The 25,806-nt window shown below is 40.6% G+C and overlaps 1 protein-coding gene across 3 annotated transcripts in view; it reads right to left on the bottom strand.

Annotated features, from left to right (window-relative positions):
• Nucleotides 1-25,806, bottom strand: part of NUP93 (nucleoporin 93) — a 115,570-nt gene that overhangs the window by 73,602 nt on the left and 16,162 nt on the right. For 2 of the 3 annotated variants that reach the window (XM_033218472.1, XM_033218473.1), the window contains exons 2-3: nt 25,080-25,282; nt 14,507-14,624 (exon numbers count right to left, since the gene is read on the bottom strand). In XM_033218472.1, the coding sequence (XP_033074363.1) occupies nt 14,507-14,624; nt 25,080-25,186 (225 nt within the window). In that variant the 5' untranslated portion in view covers nt 25,187-25,282. The remainder of the gene's footprint in view (nt 1-14,506; nt 14,625-25,079; nt 25,283-25,806) is intronic. The other variant, XM_033218471.1, reaches the window with a different exon arrangement.

Here is a 25,806-nt window from a genome sequence, read left to right as displayed (position 1 = left end):
ATGGGGAAATGGCATTCCATAGAAAACAGGTAAGAAACGGTCAGAGGAAAGGCAGGGACAAAACATTAAGAAATTCGACCAGTGGTGAAAGAACTGGCTTAGTGTCTTTGCAGAAAAGAATAATATGGCATTTACCCAACCAATCCATCACGTGATGCCTTCCTCAGCAAGGTATAAAGGTATATACAAGGTATAAAGAATCCGGAGTCCAATCTCACTCTCCAATTGTGCTCATTCCACAGGAAGATAGCTTTGGTGGGTGCGTACTGCCAAGCTGTGGGAGCCATTCTAACAGCCATGTTTTTACAGCTCACACTTGATCAGAAATATGAGAAAAAATTCTGCCCAACCATGTTCTCTACCCTTCTTTTGCCCTCAATACCACTGAGGCATCTGGTACACTCCCATTAGCAATGGCAGCTCCTGCTGACAGCCAGTCTAAAAAGGCTGAGGCAAGGGGACAGGTGGCAGAGAGGGGGATGCAAAGGACAGAAGGAAAGCAAAAGTGAAAGGAAGAAAGGAGAAAAGACTAAAAAAGAAAAAGAATGAGAAAGGGAAGGGAACAGAGAAGGTGGTATCCAGCGTAAAGCGCAAAGCAATACAATGGCAAAAACAAAAACAAAACAAAGAAATATTTCCTTCAATCTGCTCTAAAACCCCTGACATTCCTTCCAGCCCACCTAAAGTTCCCAATATGGCATTTGTTTCAGTTTGCTACTTTTCTTTTGCTTGGCAGCAATGACCTACTCAGACAGCATAAACCCAGCACCACTTCACATAAAGGAAAACAGCAGTAAACTATGTCAGCAGTATCAACAAACATCAGTATCACTTTTTGTTCCAAAGTATATCTCAGATGGAAAAAATGAGGTTTCTCACCACTCGGTGTATAGTCCACAGAAGCCAATCATGCCAAATTACTCTTCTAAGTAGCATTCCCATCCCTAATTTAATTAACCAGCAAGTCTTTCATGCTGGAGGGAATAAATGGAAATGTCATTCCATAGAAAACAGATGAGAAACAGTCAGAGGAAAGGCAGGGACAAAACATTAAGAAATTCGACCAGTAGTGAAAAAACTGGCTTAGTGTCTTTGCAGAAAAGAATAATATGGCATTTACCCAACGAATCCATCACTTGATGCCTTCCTCAGCAAGGCATAAGAAAAGTAAGACTACAGGACAAGCAAGGTATAAAGAATTATTTGGGGCCAGGTGCGGTGGCTCACGCCTGTAATCCCAGCACTTCGGGAGGCTGAGACGGGTGGATCACAAGGTCAGGAGATCGAGACCATCCTGGCTAACACGGTGAAATCCCGTCTCTACTAAAAAAAAAAATTAGCCGGGCGTGGTGGCGGGTGCCTGTAGTCCCAGCTACACCGGAGGCTGAGGCAGGAGAATGGTGTGAACCTGGGAGGTGGAGCTTGGAGTGAGCCGAGATTGTGCCACTGCACTCCAGCCTGGGCGACACAGCAAGACTCTGTCTCACAAAAAAAAAAAAAAAAAAGAATTATTGGGTTCAAATTCCACCTTTTATAGTAACTAATTTATCTTAGTCTCAATTTCTTCCCCTTTTAAATAAAGATGATGCCAACACTCAATCAATCCATCTTATACACTGTAGTGTGGAACAACAGAATGACAAAGCCCACTGAAAAGTACCATACAAATGAAAAGATTATTGTGATGTGTCCCTCAAAGTTCATACAAAGTTCCAGGCCTATTACTTCCCCCTAAATATTCCAAATTAGGACAAAGTCACAGAACTTCTCAATAACCAGCCTTCTAAACAGTTTGAGGGGATAATGAAATGATGTAAGGGTTGTCCATGAAATCAGCACATCTCTGATCCCTTTTTGCACATAAGGAAGCTTTCCACTACAGAATAAAGGAAAAGACACTGTGTCAATTTATAGGAATTGACCAATTTTGAGCTACGAGGGCCACATTTTTATTTTCATTTTTCACTAGAGATGGGGTTTCACTGTGTTAGCCAGGATGGTCTTGATCTTCTCACCTCGTGATCCGCCCGCCATGGCCTCCCAAAGTGCTGGGATTACAGGCACGAGCCACCGCGCCGGCCTATGAGGGCCACTTTTACAGTCTATTTCTAACACACTTTCATGTACCAGTCCCTCACTTCTCTATTATCAATTTTCCTTGTCATTTCAAACAGCAGATGTTCTACTGTTTCAAGTATCTGGTTTAAAAAGTTCAACACTCCCCAAATGGTACCTGTTCTAACAACTTCAAGGGGGAGTACAGCAGTCAAGAAAGTGACTATGGAGCCATTTTCCAAATTTTCTGAATTAAGCCCATCTTATTTTTGTGATTGGTGGGGGTGGGGGAAGTCCATTTTTCCTGCTTAAAGCCATTGGGTTCTCATTTGCTCTCAAAGTCACAGATGTAATGTTTTTGTCATCTCACTCCCTCAGCCTTAACTCGAGGGGTGAAAACACACCTTTTACTCCAGTCAAAAGATGCCCAGGCTGTGAAAGAAGAGAGTGAAAGTTTTTTGTGACCAGTGATGACTTCTCCAACCACTCCTGAGCCCCTGGCCAGCTCTCTCCATGAACAGGACACTATACCAGCTCTTCACCTAGATTCTAATTTCAACTCCATGCCAGCAGAGCAGAACCAGGCAAACCTAATTGTCACCTACTCTTCCATACTCACTGACACCCCTTCTCCCTTCCCTGCTTAGTCTTCTCTTCCTGATTCTGTTATGCTAGGTTATGCTAGATTCTGTTATGCTAGATTGTGTTTGTTTATAAAAGCCAGATAGCCCAAAGAGTACCAGTTAGCAAGACATCAGGTGTTAATGTTCAGCTGAAAGTCAATTCCTCACTTTTACACTCTTAGACATGAAGAATTTTGCTGTAGAGAAATCTGTCTTGTATCCTGGAATATACACACAAAGTTGAGGGCTTTGTGTCTTTAAAACCAAATACACATAATACCCTTAGACAGACAAATCGTATTATGCAATACAAGATTTCAACATTCCGGCACACTGCCAGGGCTTAATGGCCAGTCAGACGCTAAGTAAGGAAATGGGTTTGCATTAAACCTACAAATAAGTCAACAATCAATAGTTCAGTATTACAGTAAAAACTTGATGTGCCCTTTAAATTGCTTCTAGCATCATGCTTCTAACTCAAGTTCAGCTTCAGAAGCAAAACAAAACAAAGATGATCAAGCAAGAAGCTGAACACAACCTATTTTCACAAGCACAAAGCTTTGGCATTTTGAAACTAAAAGCTGCTCCAGGATTTCACAGAAATCCTTTACAGTATACCTGTAGGGCAGCAAACCTGAAAAATAATAGGCTGAGTTTTAGACAGTAAATTAAACTGACAGCTCAGCAAGCAGAAAACTATGGCAAAAAAAAAAAAAGCAAGCACCTGGAGATAAACGGATGAAATAGGTTTGGTCTTTCTGCAAAGTGAATGCCCCTCAACCACCACCTCCCAACACTCCGCAAGAGTTCACATCAGGGTTGAGCAAGTATGTTCTGGCTTCTTCCTCAATCACCGTTATTTTACTACTAAGCTTGTGTAAATAAGAGCTATGACTACCACATCCATTCAAAAGATGGTATACTTTTCTCTGGCACTGTGGGCTTTCTACTCTTTATTTTGCTCTAAATGAAAGATCAATTATACTTCTATTTTATACTTTCACTAACTTTCCTCCTTCTAATACATTCTGAAAAAATTCACTCCTTTACTAAAACAGTCTTAGTCTGCAAATGAAATTTAAAGCCTAGGCGGCTAAGAGCACAGTATTAGACTCAAATCAACAGACTGGAGCTCTGGTCTGGCATCCCTAGCCTCTGTAAGCCTTAGCTTCCTCATCTGTGACATGGGGTTAACAGTAAGTATCCACCTCAGAGGGTTGCTGGGAAGATTAAATGAGCAAGCCTAGGAAGTGCTTAGCACAGCATCTGAACATAATAAATGTTCGATAAACCTTGTCTCTGCCTCCCTATGTTAGCTGGGGTAAAACAAAAGTCAATTTTTTTTTTTGAGATGGAGTCTCGCTCTGTCACCCAGACTAGAGCGCAGTGGCACATCTCGGCTCACCGCAAGCTCCCCCTCCCAGGTTCACACCATTCTCCTGCCTCAGCCTCCTGAGTAGCTGGGACTACAGGCACTCACCACCATGCCCAGCTAATCTTTTGTATGTTTTAGTAGAGGCGGGGTTTCACCGTGTTAGCCAGGATGGTCTCGATCTCCTGACCTTGTGATCGGCCCGCCTCAGCCTCCCAAAGTGCTGGGAGCCACCGCACCTGGCCAAAAAAAAAATTTTTTTTTTTTTTTGAGACAGAGTTTCGCTCCTGTCACCCAGGCTGGAGTGCAATGGTGCAATCTTGGCTCACTGCGACCTCCGCCTCCCGGGTTTAAGCAATTCTCCTGCCTCAGTCTCCCGAGTAGCTAGGATTACAGGCATGCACCACCACACCCAGCTAATTTTGTATTTTTAGTAGAGATGGGGTTTCTCCATGTTGGTCAGGCTGGTCTCAAACTTCTGACGTCAGGTGATCCGCCCACCTCAGCCTCCCAAAGTGCTGGGATTACAGGCATGAGCCACTGCGCCTGGCCGAAAGACAAGAATTTAATGTCTCTGGTACTATGTTTCACTGCAATGGTGAGAAACAGGGAAGGAAGAGGGAAGGAGAGAAAAACACAACTATTTAAACTTGTGGTACCCAAAATACGGTCAAAGGCACACTGTTCCGCAAATGGTTTGCTCCCAGTCTGCAGCAGATAAGTGCAAAAACCGACAATAAGGATTTAGAGATTTTTATAGCAAACTGAGTAATTTTATAGCTATCAAATCCAATTTTAAAAAGGGCTTATATTTTGCATGTCTTTTTTTCCTAGTAATTCATTTTTGTTATATTTTATAAAAGTATCTCTCAGTCTGAAGCAAAGTGAAGAAAAAAAAAACTGGTTTGAGAAGCACTGATTCAGTAAAAGCACCTTTTGAATGAATAACACCTACCACCATATTCATTCAATGCTAAGACATCTGGGGCAGTTTAGGACCTCATTACAGAATTAAATGATCCTGTAAACGCCCATAAACTTTCAAGGGTCCGCCAGGCCCTGCTCATTTAGAGACTGGTACTCCTGTTGAGAAAGATTGATGTGCACTGTGAAAGTGACAGAACCTACTAGAAGAGGAGAGAAAACTCCCAGGGAATATCACACTAGTGTATTCTGGTACCTTGAGCAAATCAAGTATATCATATAACCTTCCATGGCTGTTTCTACCTGTCCCTAAGATAGCAACAGCATTTTAAAATATACTATTTTTTTTAAAGAAAGGGGAGGAGTGGAAGAAACTCTCCCCCATATCCTTTTGTTCATCCCATTCAAAGAAATAAACCAAATTAGTAATTTTAAAAAATCAGCAAGTAAATCCACACTCCCACCTACATTCTGCTGACCTAACCCTCCCTCCCTTTTGTTTCATAAATTAAACAAATAGCCTAGTCTTCATTGCAAATATGTCTTATAAGACAAGGGTTCTTTCTGAATAATTTCTTGGCAGCTGTGTCCCGCCCAGCCCTGCTCAGCAGATTCTGCTGCAATGCTTCAAGTGCTGCAGCTTTCTGGAAAGCACAGGCAGGATTTTGCTGATGGCATCTCAGCCTCACAGCCACTCCACAGTGAGAGGGAAGGACTGACCCTTCTGTCCTCCAGAATAATTAAAGTGGTGTGTGCACCACTGCTGATCTTGTGATCGCTGCAGACCAGCAGCTGTCAGAATCAAGGGCCTTAGTCCCAGCATGGCTGCCAGCAACCTGGGCTTGGGGAACACATTCAGCCTCTCCATATCTGAAGTGCAAGATGGAAGCTGAGCATCTGTGAAATGGAAAGATGTTTTAAAACACAGCAATACACACTGGTTCTTAGAACACTGCAGCAAAAGAAAACGCTAAGTCGCATGTTCTCACCCATAGGTGGGAACTGAACAATGAGATCACTTGGACACAGGAAGAGGAACATCACACACCGGGTCCTATTGTAGGGAGGGGGTGGGGTGAGGGATAGCATTAGGAGATATACCTAATGTAAATGACGAGTTAATGGGTGCAGCATACCAACATGGCACGTGTATATATATGTAACAAACGTGCATGTTGTGCACACGTACCCTAGAACATAAAGTATAATTTAAAAAAACAAAAAGAAGAATTAGGCATGCCTTGCTGCCTAAGCTTGATACCCTGGAAAAAAAAAAAGAAAATTATAAGTCTAGGTCTTGTCAGTAGGGGATGTTGCCTGTCTTACCTCCCAGCTTCTTTTCCTGGTCTCCACCAAACAAACAAACAAAAAGAAGTAAAGCCAAGGGTCTCCCCTCCATGTAATCCCCTCTCTCAGTTCTACTGCAGATCATGGATTTTTAGTGAGACACCAACAACCTGGGCTCCAAAGTTTTGTAACTGAGAAGCCTCAGTTTGCCAACTGCCACATCAGGCTGTAGGCCTGCACAGCTTTGGATCGAACATTCCAAAACAGAAATAAGAGATCACAAGGTGCTGTGGCAAGCAGATCAAAGTGGCACACTGGGTAAAGGGCTGCCACCTGAGAACAACAGACTGATCTACAGTAAAACATTCAATATTTGACAAGGCTTTAACCACCATTTAAATCACAACTACTCCAGTATCAAATAGTTCAGCAGATAAAAAGACATGCCTATTTCTGGTTCCTGCAACCAAGCAATTTATAGATGCCAGACTGAAGATGTCAATCTACCTTTCTCATCTCCAGAGTGCTGGGGCATCAATGGATATCGGCAGGTTAAGAGACAGCTGGTGAAGGAGGGAGGGGACAACTCAACTCCAGTTCAAAGACACCAGAGCCTGGTCAATATCTGAAGTCTTCTATTAAAATGTCAGATAAATATTTTAGCCACAGGGCTTGTTCCAAAATACTCTTAGAGAACCATTCCAACTTCTTTCTTCTTTAAGTTGGTAATTGATATTCTCTTGCTCACTACAGGATATAAGAAACCTCCTAGAAGACAAAAAAGCCTGTCATTTCCTGTTCGTTCAGAATGCATTCAGCATCCATTTACTTGCTTGTTCTGAAAGCTCTGCATTCAGGAGTAAGTGTGAATGGATAAATAAAAAGGCTGAAATTTTATATCCCTGGCTCACATAAAAGCAGTTTTTCACATTTTCCCCAGACCCATTTTTATTCCAAAGTTACCATTTTTAATTCCATTCACAGAATACTTTAATGTAATTGCATACTTTGCCACCAGACCACAATGCCTACCTTTTCCCTTATCACGGACAGGCAGAAAAATTAAATCATTTCAATTTCTTACCACTGTGATCAGCATTAGGCTACCTAATTATAAACACGAATGAGGATGCCACATCAGCCTGCCTCTATGAAGACACTATTTTTTTTTTACAGGTTTACTTGTTTTTTACCAACTCTAAGATTTATACTGGGTCAGGTTTAATGACAAGGAACAGCAAATATGTTTATTAAGTAGGTGTGATGTAGACACCACTGTGTTCACATAGGGGACAAAGCTTGGCACCACTTATTGTCCCTGAACCAGAACACGGCACAGTAAGATGTAATGTCTTTTCTACATGCAATTCAGTCACTACACCCAAATCTTGGCCTAAAATGTACCCAGTGTCCCAGGAAAGGATTTCTCTCCAACTAACAGACTTTGGATATGGTGATTATCAGATTCATCACTCCTACTGAGCCCAGGAGCATTAACTATAGGTTGTTTTAAGTCCAGGATGGGCAGCTGTCATAAGCTGAGAAAGACCAAGACTCAAATATCCATTAAATCCCTCTAAAAACTCAAAAGAAAGGGTATCATGAACATCCTGTTCATTCTCTTAGGAACAAGAGGAATATAACAAAGGAGATCAATAACACAAATGCTTAACTAAAAGCCTTCACACCATTAGATTCCATGGAATAGTCCCTCATATTTTTATATTATGTGAAAATATTTAGAGAGTAAAGTCTTATTCCTTCAGGGTCCACAGTTCATCAGTTCAAAATCATCCAATTTGGGCTAGATCACCATTTTGTGCAGAAGAGCCTACTCAGGCATATTAAGAACAGAAACAAGATGGAAGACAGGGATGTTCTGCCTACTGAAACCATTTCTCAGAATCGTTACACAAATTATCAGTACGCAAACAGATGCAGCTCTCAAGAACTTCATCTCTTCCTTAGATTTGCTAAAGCAGGTCTGGTAATAATACTTTTTTTTGGTAAACATACTTAGCAGTTTCAGTTTCAGAAACAGATGAAAATGACAACTGCATTTCTTTCAGTCTTAGAATTAAGATACTGTTTACCCATTCAGACTGTACTTTCCCTTAACTGATTCAAGCTAAGGAAATTTTACTGCACTTTTTCTTCATTATTAATATTTTGCCAGTAATTCCTAAAGAGCTTTTAGCATACTAATCATTCTAGGCAAATCTGACCCTCTTTCCAACAAACTGCCACAGGATTTCTGCAACCTGTTCCCAACCAACAACTTGCCAGTACTACAAACACCCAATTAATGAGCAACTACTTTTCCTCTTTGCTGTTATATATAGCTGCATTTAAGGAGCAGAAGATAGAAAACTAAAAGACTATAAAAATAATTCAGGTGATAAGGGGTTACAACACTATTGATTCATTTTTAAATTTTATTTATTTTTTGAGATAGAGTCTCTCTCTGTCGGCCAGGCTGGAGTGCAGCAGTGCCATCTCAGCTCACCACAACCTCCACCTCTCGGGTCAAGTGATTCTCCTGTCTTAACCTCCCAAGTAGCTGGGATTACAGGCGTGCGCCAACATGTCCAGCTAATTTTTGTATTTTCAGTCGAGACGGGTTTTACCATGTTGACCAGGCTGATCTTGAACTCCTAACCTCAAGTGATCTGCCTGCCTCAGCCTCCCAAAGTGCTGGGATCACCGCACCCGGCCATTGATTCATTTTTATACTTACCAAAGCCAATTAGTTTCTTCTTACTATTACTATTTTACTATTTAAAAGACAAACTAAAAGTGGTTTCAGCATATTCTACATTTCCAAGGACAGAAAAAGGAAGAAAATGATGAATATGTTATAGACACAGTGCGTGGCAAGCAAAACAAGTTTTTAATAGTCAATTATTATCACACCTTTTGTCTTACATATGGTAGATCAGTTTCCCTGACTCTAATTTTTTTAAGGTATTTTATCCTGTTTATCACTTCTTTTCCTCTTTACTCATATAGGACAGATTTCCATCTGGAGATTTAGGCAGATTATGAAGACCTTCAGAACAGAGTCTTTTTTTTAGGGGAGAGGGCGGTGGTAGCAGGAGCTGAATTTTCACTTAACTAAGATTAGAATTGGCTGCTAAGTCAATTCCAACAACATAATCTAGATTTCTATTTACTTTGTAAGGAAGCATTCAGAAAGTTTTGTCTTTTCCTAAGCATGGAAGCCAATATACTATATTTGGAGGCTGTGGGGAAGACAGATCTATTAAGACTAGGGAAGAGGTGATATCTAAGGAAAGCTTAAGGGTCTTAGACTGAAATTAGGGCTTGGATGTTCCAGGACAAGTGAAGGCAGTGAGCAAAGATATAAGTTATAAAAGAAAAAAGAATGGGTTGGGCATTTACATATATATACACACACAAGCAGTTCCTTCTACCTTGGAAAAATGCCAAAATGTAATGCCATCTATACTTACCTTAAAAACTACGTATTCAATACTTTAAGAAGCAGAGAGTTTCTAGTTGAAAAATGTCTCTAGATACACCTCTCAAATACATTACAGACTGTTAACATGTTTAGAAAGAGTAACTACTATTAAATTCTGAAATCAGAGATAAGTAGTCACCCTCATTTCCCAAAGGCTCAAAAGAGAATGATGAGGATGACATGAGAGACTTAGTTGGGACCTGCAGTATTGAACGACTAGCAATGGATATCTTATCCCAATACTGCCCGTGGATGTGAAATGGAGTTAGATTTGAAGATGTTTCATTCTTTACAGTAACAGTTTTAAAATTTCTGGCACTATAAGTACAGTGGGTTGAAGTGTGTGTCCCACAAAAAGATATATCCAGGTCCCAACCTCTGGTCCTTGTAAATGTGACCTTACTTGGAAATAGGGTGTTTGCAAATGTAATTAAGGATCTCAAGAAGAGATTATCCTGGATTTAGGGTGGGTCCTAAATCCAATGACTGGTGTCCTTATGTGACATAAAAGGTAGACCTGACACACACAAGGAAGAACCTTGTGAAGACAGAGGAAGAGACTGAAGTTATGCTGCCGTAAGCCAAGGAATGTCAGGAGCCAGTCAGAAGCCAGAAGAGAAAGGAGTCTCCCCTAGAGCCTATGGAGAGAATGTGGTGCTGCCAATACCTTGATTTCAAAGTTCAGGATTCCAGAACTGTGACAGAATAAACTTCTGTTGTTTTAGGCCACCAAGTTTGCAGTACTTTGTTACAGCATCCCTAGGAATTTAATATAGTAAGTTTGGCAATTATTTATTATTGCTCTGCAATGGTCTAATGCCATTAAAAATATTTTTATTATTAGGGATACATCATAATATATTTATTCATGTTGTATACATGATACTCTGATACAAGCATACAATGTGTAATGATCAAATCATCAATCAGGATATCCTTCACCTCAAGTGTTTATCATTTCTTTGTGTTAGAAACATTCCAATTCCACTCTTAGTTATTTTGAAAGTCTAATGCCATTTAAAAATATTATAGCCTAATGCTGAGAAACTGCACCTCCCATTTTCATGGCCAACTCAGGCTATTTCTGCATAGACTTCTTGAAATATACATGCATTCTAGTGAAAAAGCCCAGAATATAACTGAACTATATAAATTTGCACTTTATTATTATATAATACATTATCCATGATACATTAGATCTGTTCAGATCACAGTAAAGATGTGCAATATGCCCTCAATATTTTTTTCTCCAAAAACAGAAGTGAGCAAGTGGATCTCTGTGAGAGGACACACACTCCCAAGCACTACAAGGTCATTTAGAAAAGATCCAGTACAGCTGTTTTAGCAGCATGTCTTGTTATCACTCTTCACCTCTATTACACAAATGTAGGCCTTCTTTATGACCATTTCCAAAAAATAAAATCAATAAACATTAAAAAAATTCTACTAGTATCATCCACACATATATTTTAGTGGCATTTCTTTAATATACTACCTCTGCTGGTCACTGCAATTTTAAAAAAATGCATTCACAATGCGCACAAACATTATTGATTATGACAAACAACGAAATGGTAACAACAAAAACCCATATTAATTTCAAGCTCCATTAGAAGCAGAAGGAAATATAATCAATGTTTACCAAATAGAAAAGGACAATGCATACATGGCAAAATGTCTTTAAGCTTATAAGTAATGCAAACAAGGGATAGTACAAAGTCCTGGACAGTATTTGTCAAAGAATGCATCAGCATTTCCTTTTTATGAACAGTACTTTAAGTGGCTTATAAATTGACATAATAGTTTCACTCTGACTGATAGCACATGGAATTAGGGTGCATTCTCACCCCAAAAAAATGCACTGATTGAAAAACAGAAGTTCAATTACAAAAGTCCATCAGATTCATGGTATGTGAATTATATCTCAATTAAGCAATTAAAAGAAATGAAAAAAAAAGTCCATCAAATAGTATATGTGGCTTTTCTAAAGACAAATTACTGAAAATGTCCAAGTTTACTCTTCTTGGATAACCAACACGTTATGAGAAGAATTAAGAGGAGGATCACTCCGTGCCAGGAGTGCAAGCTGGCTTGGCTCTTGCACTTGGTTACTAAACAGGAAGTCAGGGAAGGATATGTGTATAGAAGTTTAAGCACAGGTCAACTGAACCACACAACACAACTTAAAACCGCCAATCCCTGTTGATAAAACAGAGTTTCCCCAGATTAGGCCAAAGCTAAATCTTCTCCTTTAAGCCTTCGCTGGTAAGAAGATGAAGTCAACAGAGAACTTATTTCAAAACTAGTAAGCCTTTAACTTACTTCAGGTCTAGATGATCAATTCCTAATTAATCAAAAGTTATCTTGGACTGACCATTTTGCATTTTTGAAGCTATTCTGGAACAGCACAACAAAGAGGTGAGTTGTTTTTTGTTTTTGAGACAGGGTCTTGCTCTGTCACCCAGACTTAAGTACAGTGGTGCACACAGGAAGGACTCACTGCAGCCTCAACCTCAACCTCCTGGACTCAAGTGATGTTCCCACCTCAGCCTACCCCTGTAGCTGGGACTACAGGCGTGCGCCAGCATACCCCGATAATTTTTTATCTTTGTAGAGACAGAGTGACATAGTTTGAACACATGTCCCTGCCAAGTCTCATGTTGAACTGTAATCCCCAATGTTGGGGGTGGGGCCTGGTGGGAGGTGACTGGATCATGGGAGCAGATTTCTCATGAATGGTTTAATACCATCCTCTTGGTGCTGTCCTCATGATAGTGAGTTCTTATAAGATCTGGTGTTTGAAAGTGTGTGGCACCCACTGCACACCCCCCAACCCCGTCCAACTCTTTCTAGCTCCTGCTTTCACCATGTGACATGCAAGCTCCCACTTCACCTTTTGCCATGAGTAAAAGCTCCCTGAGGCCTCCCCAGAAGCAGATGCTGGTGCTATGCTTCTTGTACAGCTTGCAGAACCATAAGCCAATTCAACCTCTTTTCTTTATATATTACCCAGTCTCAAGTATGTCTTTATAGCAATGCAAGAATGGCCAAATACAGGGGGTATCACTATGTTGCCCAAGCTGGTCTTGAACTCCTAGGCTCAAACAATCCTCTCACCTCAGCCTCCTACCATGCTGGGATTAGAGGCATGAGCTACTGTGCCTGGCCAAGAGGTGAACTTTTGAAAAGGAAGCATCCTTAATCTCAAAGTTCAAAGATTTCTCAGTGCTACAGGACCAAAGCTCTGGTGTGCTCTTTGCAAATTAAGAAATTCTCTTTGATGTAACTAAGCATATATTGTCAGAAAACCATCTAATGGTAGTGTTGAAGGAGGGTATTCTTGATTAAGTACAAGGTTACATGAGATGATCATTACGAGTCAATACATTTACAAACCTGTCAATACCTTAAGGTAAAAAAAAAAATGGAGTTTCACATCACTGGAAATGCACGAAGTGCATCACAAAATGCTGTTGAGTATTCCAAATATCCACTCTAAGAATATCAAAGAAAATGTAAAAAACACTTTGTTTTTCAAACAAACAATTTCTTTGGTATTTTCAACATTAAAAACAAACAAAAACCCTTTCAGCAGGTGCCATTTCTTTCCATATTATTAGGAATACTCCCAAAATATATGGTGATTATTCATCCCTATTATACGTATTTGTTAACAGAGAGCCTCAAGCAGTTGTATGGGGGAGGGGGGCTAAAACTTAAAAAAAAGTTTAAAAAGTATACATGCCATTTTAAGATTACATGGAAATGAGAAGGCAATTATAAGTTGACAGGCAAATATGATTTAGCATATAAAACTGGAAAAACTGGATTTTCATACTTTGGGAACATAGCAGCAATAGGAAAAATATCTATAGTTCTTCAACTCTCAACTCAAAGTACAGTTTTAGGTTTCTGAATTCAAATAAATGCAGTAGAAATGTGGCCATTAGATGGACTAAAACGGTTCTTAGGAAGAGTACTGGGGTAAAGAGTGTTAATTCAAATTCAGCTCAAATAATATTGCCCATTTCTACCAGAATTTGCCTCTGCAGGAGGCATCCTTTCATTTTCAGGTAAATCAATGATAAAAAAAATACAATGGTGCCCCACTGTCCCTTCACTAATGCAAATGCAGTGTTCCAATTCCTCAAAAACTAAACAGACTGTGAGTTTTTTCCTTAACAATTTTATGTCAGTTTCTGATTAGATTAAAACAGCTATCGATTGCTAGTGGCATGTTTGGTTAAATGAGACTGGAGTGCTCTATTAGACTATTTCCTGGTGCCACTAATGCAGCCAAACACTTCTTGGAAATCATTGAGTAGGTTTCAGTAAATAGTACTCTAAGTTTTCCCCAGCTCTTTGCCAACCAATACAAGCAAGATGTAAAAAAGAAATGTGGAAGACGAATAGTAAAATTATTTGAGATCCAGCAAAGAAAGCGAAAGAAACTTCAGACTAATGTCTCTGAGCCTTGGATTAAACCCAAGGAAAGAAGAGAAATCTGTTCTCCTAATTATAATAATCTAAAAAGTGCAGGTTGGAATTGCTTTCTTAAATTCAGCTACACAGAGAGCTCTGAAAATAATCCAATGTTTTCCACTATACCTCCAAAGCTGAATCTACTGTTTTCTTAATATCTGAGGAAAAAGAAAATTAACAAACAAAACTGAAATTCCTTAATCAGCTGGTTAATAAAGGGCCAGGGTCTTCAGCCTGGGTTATATGCTCTGGGTTCCACCTGCACTTGGCAGCCCTTACCTGAATGTCGGTGTCCTTCACGGGCTCAAGAGGCTCAAAGGTGGTGGCTGCACTCAGACTCTCCAATCGCTGGGAGATGTGGGATATGTCAAGCCCCCGAGACCCAAGGAGAACTGACCTATGTGAGGATATACAATAGGGAGATATAAGTAAGGGGAAAAGTAGGATTAGGACATCTAATATGCTTCATCAAATACTGGAGAGTATTTTTCATTCAAAACTTCCTATATACTGTCCAGACACTTTTACACAGTTGTTTTATATCTTTCCATAGAAATCACATGGAATAAGAGCCATAACACTGTACTTTGTAGTAACAGATTCAAATTCTACACATGCCTAAATTTGAGAACCTTGTCTAGAATAAAACGATACTACTACCATAGGCTAGACTGCTCCAAACACGTCATAGTAAAGAAACCCATGAGGTACATGCTATCATTCATCCCCATTTTATGGATGAGAGAACTAAGGTATAAAGAGGTTAACCAGCTTGCCCAAAGTCACAGTCAGGAAGTGGCAGAGGCAGGTCATGTAGTTCTGCAGTACAATTCTTTTTTTTTTTTTTTTTTTGAGACAGAGTCTCACTCTGTCGTCCAGACTGGAGTGCAGTGGCAGGATCTCGGCTCACTGCAACCTCCACCTCCCAGGTTCATGTGATTCTCCTGCCTCAGCCTCCCGGGTTGTATAGCACAACTCTTAACCACTATCCTACACTCACAGCCTCCGTAGATGGATATAGTGAATTACAACATTGTAGAAGTTTCAGGAGTAACCTAGTATAAACGTCATTCATGAGCTAAGGAAACTAAAGGTTCAAGGTGATCAATGATTTGCCCAGGAGCAATCAAACCAGAATTCAAGGTCAGTTCTCCATGGCTTCCCTTCAAAAGCCAAACACCATCTTCAGCACATCTGCAGGTTCCCTCTCTGCTGCCCAGTCTAATAATATAGAAGGCTGTTATCTGACCAGTAAATGCTTTTGAAGAGAAATGGAAATAATATAGTCAGCTTTATTTCTACTCACCTGGGGCAAGGTAACAATGTAAGGGTTGTTTTTTTAAAGAAAAGATTGCACTAATATCTAGAACACCCTCTGGAAAAAAGAAACTTAGGGGAAATCAATTTATTTTATTTTATTTTATTTACAGACAAGGTCTTGCTCTGTTGCCCAGGCTGGTCTCAAACTCCTGGCCAAGCGATCCTCCTGTCTCAGCCTCCAAAAGTGCTGGGATTACAGGCGTGAACCACCACATCCAGTCCATTAATTTGTAGACTGTTTCTGGATTATAAATTAGTACTGAAAACTTTCACTGATAACATTTGTGTTCACGGCCGGGCGCGGTGGCTCAAGCCTGTAATCCCAGCACTTTGGGAGGCCGAGACGGGCGGATCACGAGGTCAGGAGATCGAGACCATCCTGGCTAACACGGTGAAACCCCGTCTCTACTAAAATATACAAAAAACTAGCCGGGCGAGGTGGCAGGCGCCTGTAGTCCCAGCTACTTGGGAGGCTGAGGCAGGAGAATGGCGTAAACCCAGGAAGCAGAGCTTGCAGTGAGCTGAGATCCGGCCACTGCACTCCAGCCTGGGTGACAGAGCGAGACTCCGTCTCAAAAAAAAAAAAAAATTTGTGTTCACTTTGAGTAATTTAATAGTCAGTATACCTATAGGTATAATACCTAAAAGTTTCAATCCTGAACTAACAGACTTATTGGAGAAGAGAAAGAATTTCACATATGTAGTTCTAATCCAATAAATACTACAGCAACAGATTACATTTACCCAGAGGTTCCTTCCTATAGATTTTTGTCTCTTCCAGGTCAACTATGATGTCATTCCTGGGGCTTTCCCTCTAGGTTGCCATATATTTCCTCTCTCCTCTAATAATCCTAAATAGTTAACTCTGTATAAGAGTGGGTCTCCCTTATCAAAAGAAGACATTTATGCAGTCAACAAACATACGAAAAAAAGCTCAATATCACCGATCATTAGAGAAATGCAAGTCAAAACCACAATGAGATACCATCTCACGCCAGTCAGAATGGCGATTACTAAAAAAGTCAGGAAACAACAGATGTTGGCAAGGCTGTGGAGAAACAGGAATGTTTTTACACTGTTGGTGGGAGTGTAAATTAGTTCAACCATTGTGGAAGACAGTGTAGCAATTCCTCAGGGATCTAGAAACAGAAATACCATCTGACCCACCAATCCCACTACTGAGTATACACCCAAAGGATTATAAATCATTCTACTATAAAGACACAAGCACACATATGTTTACTGCAGCACTATTTACAATATCAAAGACTTGGAACAATCCAAATGTCCATCAATGATAGACTGGTAAAAGAAAATGTGGCACATATACACCATGGAATACTATGCAGCCATCAAAAAGAATGAGTTCATGTCCTTTGCAGGGACCTGGATGAAGCTGGAAGCCATCATTCTCAGCAAGCTAACACAGGGACACATAACCAAACACTGCATGTTCTCACTCATAAGTGGGAGTTGAACAATGAGAACACATGGACACAGGGAGGGAAACAATACACATTGGAGCCTGTCAGGGGGTGAGGGACAAGGAGGGGGAGAGCATTAGGACAAATACCAAATTCATGTGGGCCTTAAAACCTAGATGACGGGTTGATAAGTGTGGCAAACCACCACAGCACATGTATATCTACATAACAAACCTGGACATTCTGCACGTGTATCCCGGAACTTAAAGTAAAATTTTTAAAAATTAAAAAAAAAAAAAGAAAAAAAAAGAGTGGGTCTCAACCCTGGTTGCACATTAGAATCACCTAGTTTCAGGAGTAACCTAGTCCAAACTTTCCTCCCAACGACTATGGGAGGAAAAGTTGTGATCAGTTGTGATTAATATTGGACTCAAACTCCCGGGCTCAAGAGATCCTCCTGTCTTGGCCTCCCAAGTAGCAGGAACTAAGGATGCTTGCCACTGCACCCAGCTTTACAATTTATCATTTAAAGTATACAATTTGGTTATTTATTTTTGAGACAGAGTCTTGCTCTGTTGCCCAGGATGGAGTGCAGTAGCGCAATCTCAGCTCTCTGCAACCTCCAGTTTCCAGGTTCAAGCAATTCTTGTGCCTCAGCCTCTCCAGTACCTGGCACTACAGGTGCATGCCACCACACTCAGCTAATTTTTGGATTTTTACTACAGACAGGGTTTCCCCATGTTGGCCAAGCTGGACTTGAACTCCTGGCTCAAGTGATCCACCCACCTTGGCCTCCCAAAGGGCTGGGATTACAGGTGTGAGCCACCATGCCTGGCCTACAATTCAGTGATTTTTATGTATTCATAAAATTGTACAACCATCACTACAATCAATTTTAGAATATTTTCATCACCCCAAAAAGCAGCCCCTGACCAATAGGTGGTGATTCCCCATTCCCCCTCAAACCTCCCCCATCCCTTGGCAACTACTAATCTACTTTCTGTCTCTATATATTTGCCTGTTCCGGACATTGCTCATAAATGCAATCACAATATACAGTCTTTCTAACTGGCTTCTCTCATTTAACATAATGCTTTCAAGGTTCATTCATGTCGAAACATGTATTAGTACTTCATTCCTTTTTATTGCCAAATAGTATTCCATTGCATGGACATACCACATTTTATGTATCCATTCATCAGTGGATGGGCATTTGGATTATTTCCACTTTTGGCTATCATTTTTAAAAGTTGCCATGAACATTCCTGCACAAGTTTTTGTGTGAGTATACATTTCCATTTCTCTTAGGTATATACCTAGGAGCAGAATTGCTGGGTCATATAACCCTATGCTTAATCTTTTGAGGAAATGCCAGACTGTTTTCCAAAGCAACTATACCATTTTACATTCCCACCAGCAATGTATAAAGATTCCAATTTTTCCCACATCCTCACCAACACTTGTTACTATCTTTTTTATTACAGCCATTGTAGTGGCCCACCCATTTAAAGCTATTATAGAAAAAAATTAAAAACACAAAATTTTGGGAGCCTCCAAACAGCTATCAGAGAATACAGAGAAATGTCTGGATATCCAGGCAGAAGTCAGCTACAGGGGCAGAGTCCTCATGGAGAATCTACTAAGCAGTGTGGAGGGGAAATGTGGGGTTGCAGCCCCCACAAAGAGTCCCCACTGGAGCACTGCCTAGTGGAGTTGTGAGAAAAAAGTCACCATCCTCCAGAACTCAGAATGGTAGACCCACTGACGGCTTGCACCATGTGCCTAGAAAAGCCATAGGCACTCAACACTAGCCCATGAAAGCAACCAAAGGGGCTGTACCCTGTAGAGCCAAAGGAGCATAGATGCCCAAGGTCTTGGGAGCCTACCCATTGCATCAGTGTGCTTGGATGTGAGACATGGAGTCAAATAAAATTATTTTGGAGCTTTAAAATGTAATGACTGCCTTTCCAGGGTTTTGGACTTGCATGGGGTCTGTAGCCCCTTTGTTTTGGCCAATTTCTCCCTGTTGGAATGGGAACATTTGCCCAATGCCTGTACCACCACTGTATCTTGGAGGTAACTAACTTGTTTTTGGTTTTACAGGCTCATAGGCAAAGAGACATGCCTTGTCCCAGATGAGACTTTGGACTTGGACTTTTGAGTTAATGCTAGAATGAGTTAAGACATTGGGGGTCTGTTTGGCAGCCATGACTGTGCTTTGAAATGTGACAAGGACATGAGATTTGGGAGGGGGTAGATGTGGAATGATATGGTTTGGCTCTGTGTCCCCACTCAAATCTCATGTCGAACTGTAATCCTCAATGTTGGAGGGGGCACCCAGTGGGAGATGACTGGACCATGGGAGCAGACTTCCCCTTTGCTGTTCTCATGACAGTGAGTTCCCATAAGATTTGGTTGTTAAAGAGTATGTAGCACTTTCCCCTTCACCCTCTATCCTGCTCCACCATGTGAAGATGTGCCTGTTTCCCCTTCACCTTCTGCCATGATTATAAGCTTCCTGAGACCTCCCCAGCCAGGCTTCCTGTGCACCCTGTGAAAATGTGAATCAATTAAACTTCTTTTCTTCACACACACAAAAAAATTAAAATAGTAAACCTCCTTATACCCATCACCCAGCCCCAAAAATTTGCACGTCGTAGTCAACCCTGTTTCATCTACATCCCTACCTATTTCTATCAACAAATATGCTTATTTTGAAGCATATCCAAGATATTGCCTAATTTTTTCACAACTTTTAAATTTGTGTTTGTTTAAATGAAATCCAAATAAGGTCTCTACTTGTGGATGATTAATATGCCTCCTAAATCTCTTTTCATCAACACGTTGCCCCTCCATCTCATTTTTTTTCTTATAATCTCTTTGTTGAAGACTCTGGATTATTTATCTTGTAAAGCGGTGTTACTCAAGCTTTAAATGTACATGTGATGACAAAGGTACAGAGCAGAAAAAAAAGTGCATATGAATCACCTGGAAACCTTGTTAAAAATGTAGATTCTGATTTAATAGGTCTGGGATGGGGCCTGAGAGTCTCCATTTCTAAAAAGCTCATGGTTGATGCCGATGCTGTTGATCCACTGACTACACTCACAGTACCAAGTCTATAGTTTCCCACAGAAAACGTTTTACTGACGGAATCCCCATGATATCATTTAACATGCTCCTTTGTCCTCTGTATTTCCTGCAAATTCAAAGTTCCAAGGGTTTGATTAGATTGAGGTACCACTATTTTTATGGCTAGATTACTATATACTTTACATCAAGAGGTATTTAATATCTGGTTATGTCCACCTGAAATATTTGCAGTCTTGATGATGATTGCTTAGATCCATTTACTCCTCAGTGGTTGCAAAATGGTGGTATCCTAATATCCTAATTCCTTTATTAGCTAGAACACTTCCATTCCAAGAAACTCTAAAATCAACTATGTAATTACCCTGAATAATGAGTTGGTTCTCTAGTACTCTCCAAAGGCAATCAATGAGTTTTGTTTTAGTATATAAACTCATAAATTTTAAACATATTTGATATGTTTCAATCCAATGCAATTATTATCCTAATCGATGATCAAATCATCTCATCTTTGGCCAGTAGAAGCCTCTTCAACTTGGTTTCTGGGTCCTTTTGACATGACTGCCCTAGCATCACTTGTTGAAAAAGACTGTTCTTTTCACACTGAATGGTTTAAGTACCCTTGTTGAAAATCAGCTGATCACAGACACATGGGTTTATCTGGATTAATAATTCCATTCCATCAATCTACATGTCTGTCCTTAGGCCAGTACCATAGTCTTAATTACTGTGACTCTGTAGTAAATTTTGAAATTGCAAGTGTGATTCTTCCAACTTTCTTCTGCTTTTTAAAGATTGTTTTGGCTATTCTAGGTCTCTTGCATCTCCATATGGATTTCAGAATCAACTAGTCACTTTCTGCAAAAAATCCCAACTGGGATTTTGACAGAGACTGTGTTGAATCTGTACACCAATTTAGGGAAAATTAATATCTTACTATTAAGTCTTCTGATCCATGAACATGGGATGTCTTTCACTTGTTTTCTTATACAAATGATAGAGTACTAAACACTTTTCTCTACCCTGCATTTTTTACTTAATATGTCCTGGAATCACTCCATGTTACTGTATACTCTCATTCCTTTGTTCTACTGAAGAGTACTCCACTACATAGACATACTACATTATTCCACTAGTCACCTACTGATGGACATTTGTTTTCAATTTTTGCTATTACAAATAATGCTGTAATGAATATCCTTGTGCACAGGGTTTTCTTGGGTGTTTTTTGCCAGTATATCTTTGGGACAAAACCCTAGAAGTGGAATTGCTGGGTCAATTTTGCTAGCTATGTCTAAATTTTGTCCCATGGTGCTGTACTCTACCAGACACATAAGAATGTATCCAGTGCCAAAATAATTGTAACGTATACCAGGATTTTGAGAACCTCAGAATTTAAAAATTAGCTACTAGAATTGTTAGAAAAGAAAGGTCATTTAAGTGGTGGACACCTGTAGAAACTGTTCAGTGTGTGGCTTATGCAGTATATGGCTTATATGATGCATATGCAGGGAGAGAAAGGACTGATGAAGGAGACAGGGAATCTAGGATAGGGATGGCTTTATAAATAAAGCCTGTACTAGAAACTTGCAGTCTGTAAGGGTGGAAAAATCCTTAGAAGGTTCCCTGCCTTCTAACTGCTTCAATTTCCAAAAGCCAGGCGGTCCCCCATGAGCAGAAAGTCACAGAAGCTGGAGTCTCCTTCTAGTTCCAGGAGAGTAAAAGGACAAGGACTGTTCCCAGCATACACGGGAAGCACATAAAACATCAGAAGGCCTGGGTTCAAGTCTCACCTGTCACTTACTGAAAATCTTGGATACATCACCTTTCCAAGCCTCAGTTTCTTCCTCTGTTAAATGTGGGGAAAAATGCCTATCCTACCTCTCAGGCACTGCAGACCAGTCAGGACAGTGCCTATGACAATCCTTCAGAAACTGAAAAGTACCATACAAATATGAGGAATTCTTACTAAGTTGGATTTGAAATTCCAGCCTGGCCACTCACTATTGACTTTCCTCAAGTTTAAAACACACATAACACTTTCATAGGGTTATTTTTAAAAGAAATTACATAATGCGTATAAAGTGTGTGGCACAGCGCCTGACAAACAGTAAGAGCTTAAACAACAGCTTATAGTATTATCACAAGGAGAGTTACAATGTGCTGTAAAACTTTGGGAAAATAAATGTTTATATATGCTTTGCATGAACATGGAGAAGTATGTGAACAAATAAGCAAATTAATAACATTGGTTACGTTGGATGACAAAGTTAGGGAGAAAGACTGACTACTGGCTTTTCCTTTATACACCTCTAGGTTGTCTGATTTCAGAGTTTGAATGGAAAAATCTAGTGCAGCATATTTGATGAGAAAAGAGAGGTATGCAATTGATGATGGGCACCCTCTGACCTCCTGGGCTCATGCAATCCTCCTCCATCAGCCTCTCGAGTAGCTGGGACTACAGGTGCGTGTCACCATGCTCAGCTAATTTTCTGTAGATGGGTTTTGCCATGTTGTCCAGGCTGGTCTTGAACTCCTGAGTTCAAGCAATTCACCTCCCTCAGCCTCCCAAAGTGTTGGGGTCACAGGCACGAGCCATGGCACCAAGCTCAATATTCTGTTTCAGTTGATCAGTGTGCATATGAGTATTCATTCATTTTATTATGTATACCAGAGTCAGCAAACTTTTTCTGTAAACAGCATATAGTAAACATTTCAGGCTTTGCAGGGGTCATGATCTCTGTTAAAACTATTCAACTCTCATACTGTAGCACAAAAGCAGCACAGACAATACAAATAAGCCTGGCTGTGTTCCAATAAAACTTTAAGGCTGGATGTAGCTCATGGGCTGCAAACCCAGATTTACATCTTTATATATGTTAGGCATACTCTTCATGTGTGAAAAAATTGAACAATTTTAAAAGATCAAACACACACATAAAAAAAGTTACCAAAGCTATTCTCTAAAACAGAATATTCAACACAATGTATTTGGACAAATACATAAATTTGGCACATAATATTTCAATCTTAAATCTATAATCTAAAATCTTAAAGACAGAATTTTCTTTCAAAACTTATTTCATATAAGAAAATTTTTCCTACTCAGTTTTCTCTTCTGCCCTCATACTGTATGTACTAAAATATTCACACCACACTTTATGTCTCTGCCTATCAAGAAGATGGAAAAATACAGTCATCAGCCCTTTGGTTTCTTTTTAAGCACCTGCCCCACCCTATACCCATTCTTTCAACATTCCAACTTCCTCCTCCCTAAAATAATGAATTTGAGGTAGAAAGAGATGAAAAAGAATGGAAATTTACAAGAAAAAGAGCATGACCGATAATTGTTACCAAGAAAACATTTTCCCTTTTTGCTCTTAATAGGTTGTAAAGCTGATGCAATTAAATTATAACTATAGCAACTCAGCTGGCATCATGGGCCTTTCGCTTCAGCAGCATTTTTGCATACAGCACAAAGCCTGCATGCTCAAGACTGGGGGTAACCGTAGGCAGCCAGGAGAAGCAGGTAAGGAGCCTATAGGGAAGGCAAGTTAGCAGAAGTGTCTAAAGGCTGGTTGGGCTGTGAGAAAGCAGTGTAGGGAAGCAGTTGGCTGCACTTAGCTGCAAGGCTGCAGGGTGAAAAATCCCTGCCAGGGTTCCTCTGACTTGCCTTTACCAATGCCAACAGAACCAAAACCAACTAGTTATTTTAGAAAATAACATTTTGGGGAGGCCTACAGAAGAATTTCCACAACATCCTTACTGACTCGACAGAGCAGCCAAAACATTCAGCTCTCAAGAACAAGAATGTAGCCCACTCCTACATATTACTCCCGTGACATCTGTTAAATGCTTAGAGCAGACAATGTCCCACGTTAACACTAGCACTTAGTTCTTTCTCAAGTTCAAGGAATGAAGACTGAGGAGATGACTGACAATTTCCCATATTTCCTGCACAGAATTTCAGTGTCTTTCCAGACCCATCAAAGTCACAAGTAGCAGCACCCTCTCCATCCTCCCATGCCCTTCCATCACGATCAGAGGAGTATGGGCTCTGGAGTCAATCTCACTAGGTATGAATCCTTACTTTACCAGCTGTGTGATCTGGAAGTTACTTGCCTTCTCTGAGCCTTTGTTGCTCAACTGTAATGTGGAGATCGTAGCCTAATGATGGTTGTGAAAATTAAGCAAAATCTTAAGTCTAGCCAAGCGTGTAACACACAGTAAATAATCAGTAAATCACATCTCTTAAGGAAAGCAGCATAGTTTTTTTCTGCCCCACTCCCCACATTATAAGTTCCTTGAGAGCAAGAACCATGTCTAATTCATGGTTGTCGCCCCAGAGATAGTCCAGACCTGGCACAGCGTGGATCCTAAACACATGTTTGTGGAATCAACAGCCCAACTGATGCTGTGTGGCAGCAGTGGCTGCCAGCCCAGTCAGTCAGCACTTTTCCCCAGCTGCACTCTCTTGGTGCTCACTCACTCTCCTGTTCTACAATCAGCTGGGGGCACTGTATTTCCAAGGCCTTTCAGAAGCAGCCTCCCGGGTCAGTGACAACAAGCAGACAGAATCACTCCTCACTTGGATGGTTTCACATCACTAACTGCTCATCAATTTCTTCCAAATGCTCTTAAAACCTGTCCTCATCACTGAGTGCTCTCTGGCTTTGAAGGTAACTTATCTGTGGGGCCCATATGTATTAACATAACAGGAGCCATTTATGACCCAATGGTCATTGACCCCAAGCAGGAACTACTGTGACCAGATTCAGCATGACAGAACTCTTTTACCCCCTCCCACCTTGTGATCATCTCTCCCTGTGATATCAGACAGGCTAGAAAACCTGAGAAGCAGGGAAACAAACCAAGGCTGCTGTCCTTTTATAAAACCTTTCTGAGTTCCCAAGAATCTGGCTAGTGGCTGTCATTCACAGATTGGATCTGAATTCAAGGCAGGAAAGAAGAAACAGATCCTGCCCCCAAGCCACCCAGTAGTAAAGGGGCCTCCCTACCAGTACTCACGCCTTGACATCTGCCGTCTCCTGGGACGTGCGTGTGAGGGTACGGGAACGCAGGCGCTCGCCCGCCTGCTGGATCTCCTGTAAATTCCGCTCCACATGGGGAAGCTCTGAGATGCCCTCAGTCTCAGCAGCAAGCTGTTCAGCTTGCTGAAGGAGCTCACCAAACCCCTCAGTATCCATTGGAGATGCAGATCCTAGATGGGAGAAAAAATGAAAAGATCTAAATCAAGGGAAAGACAGGTTTCAAACACTGCCTGAATCTGTTACAAGCTTAACAAAACAGCAGAACTTTTTGTAAACAGACGAGGACACAGCTCATCAACAAGCAGGATTTGTTCCTGAACATAGCCCAAGAACAGGCCTGACAGAGAAAATGAGTCAGGCTGTGAAAAAACAGATCATTTCTGTGCATATTGACAGCCCGAAGACTGATTTCTGCCATCAGAACAAATGCATGGATATCAAGTCACGGACCAGAATTCCTGCCTCCTTCCACAGACTCAAAGCAGATAAGGAAATGGAAACCACTGTGGCAACCTCCAGGAGGCTTAAAGAACAGTCACCTGATACCTCTTATTCTTCACCCATCTTAGAAAAACACTACCACCCCAAAAGCACCAGGCAATTTGTAAGACCTTATCTCAAATGATTCTCACAACCACCCTGTGAGGCTCCTGAGTAGAAAGAACAAATTCCAGTCCACAGAGGCTGAGTTACA

The sequence above is a fragment of the Trachypithecus francoisi genome, unplaced genomic scaffold (genome assembly GCF_009764315.1).
Source record: "Trachypithecus francoisi isolate TF-2019V2 unplaced genomic scaffold, Tfra_2.0 Lachesis_group10, whole genome shotgun sequence".
Classification (NCBI taxonomy): domain Eukaryota; kingdom Metazoa; phylum Chordata; class Mammalia; order Primates; family Cercopithecidae; genus Trachypithecus; species Trachypithecus francoisi.
The sequence above is the reverse complement of the archived record's forward strand: the minus strand, read 5'-3'. Positions and strand labels throughout refer to the sequence as shown.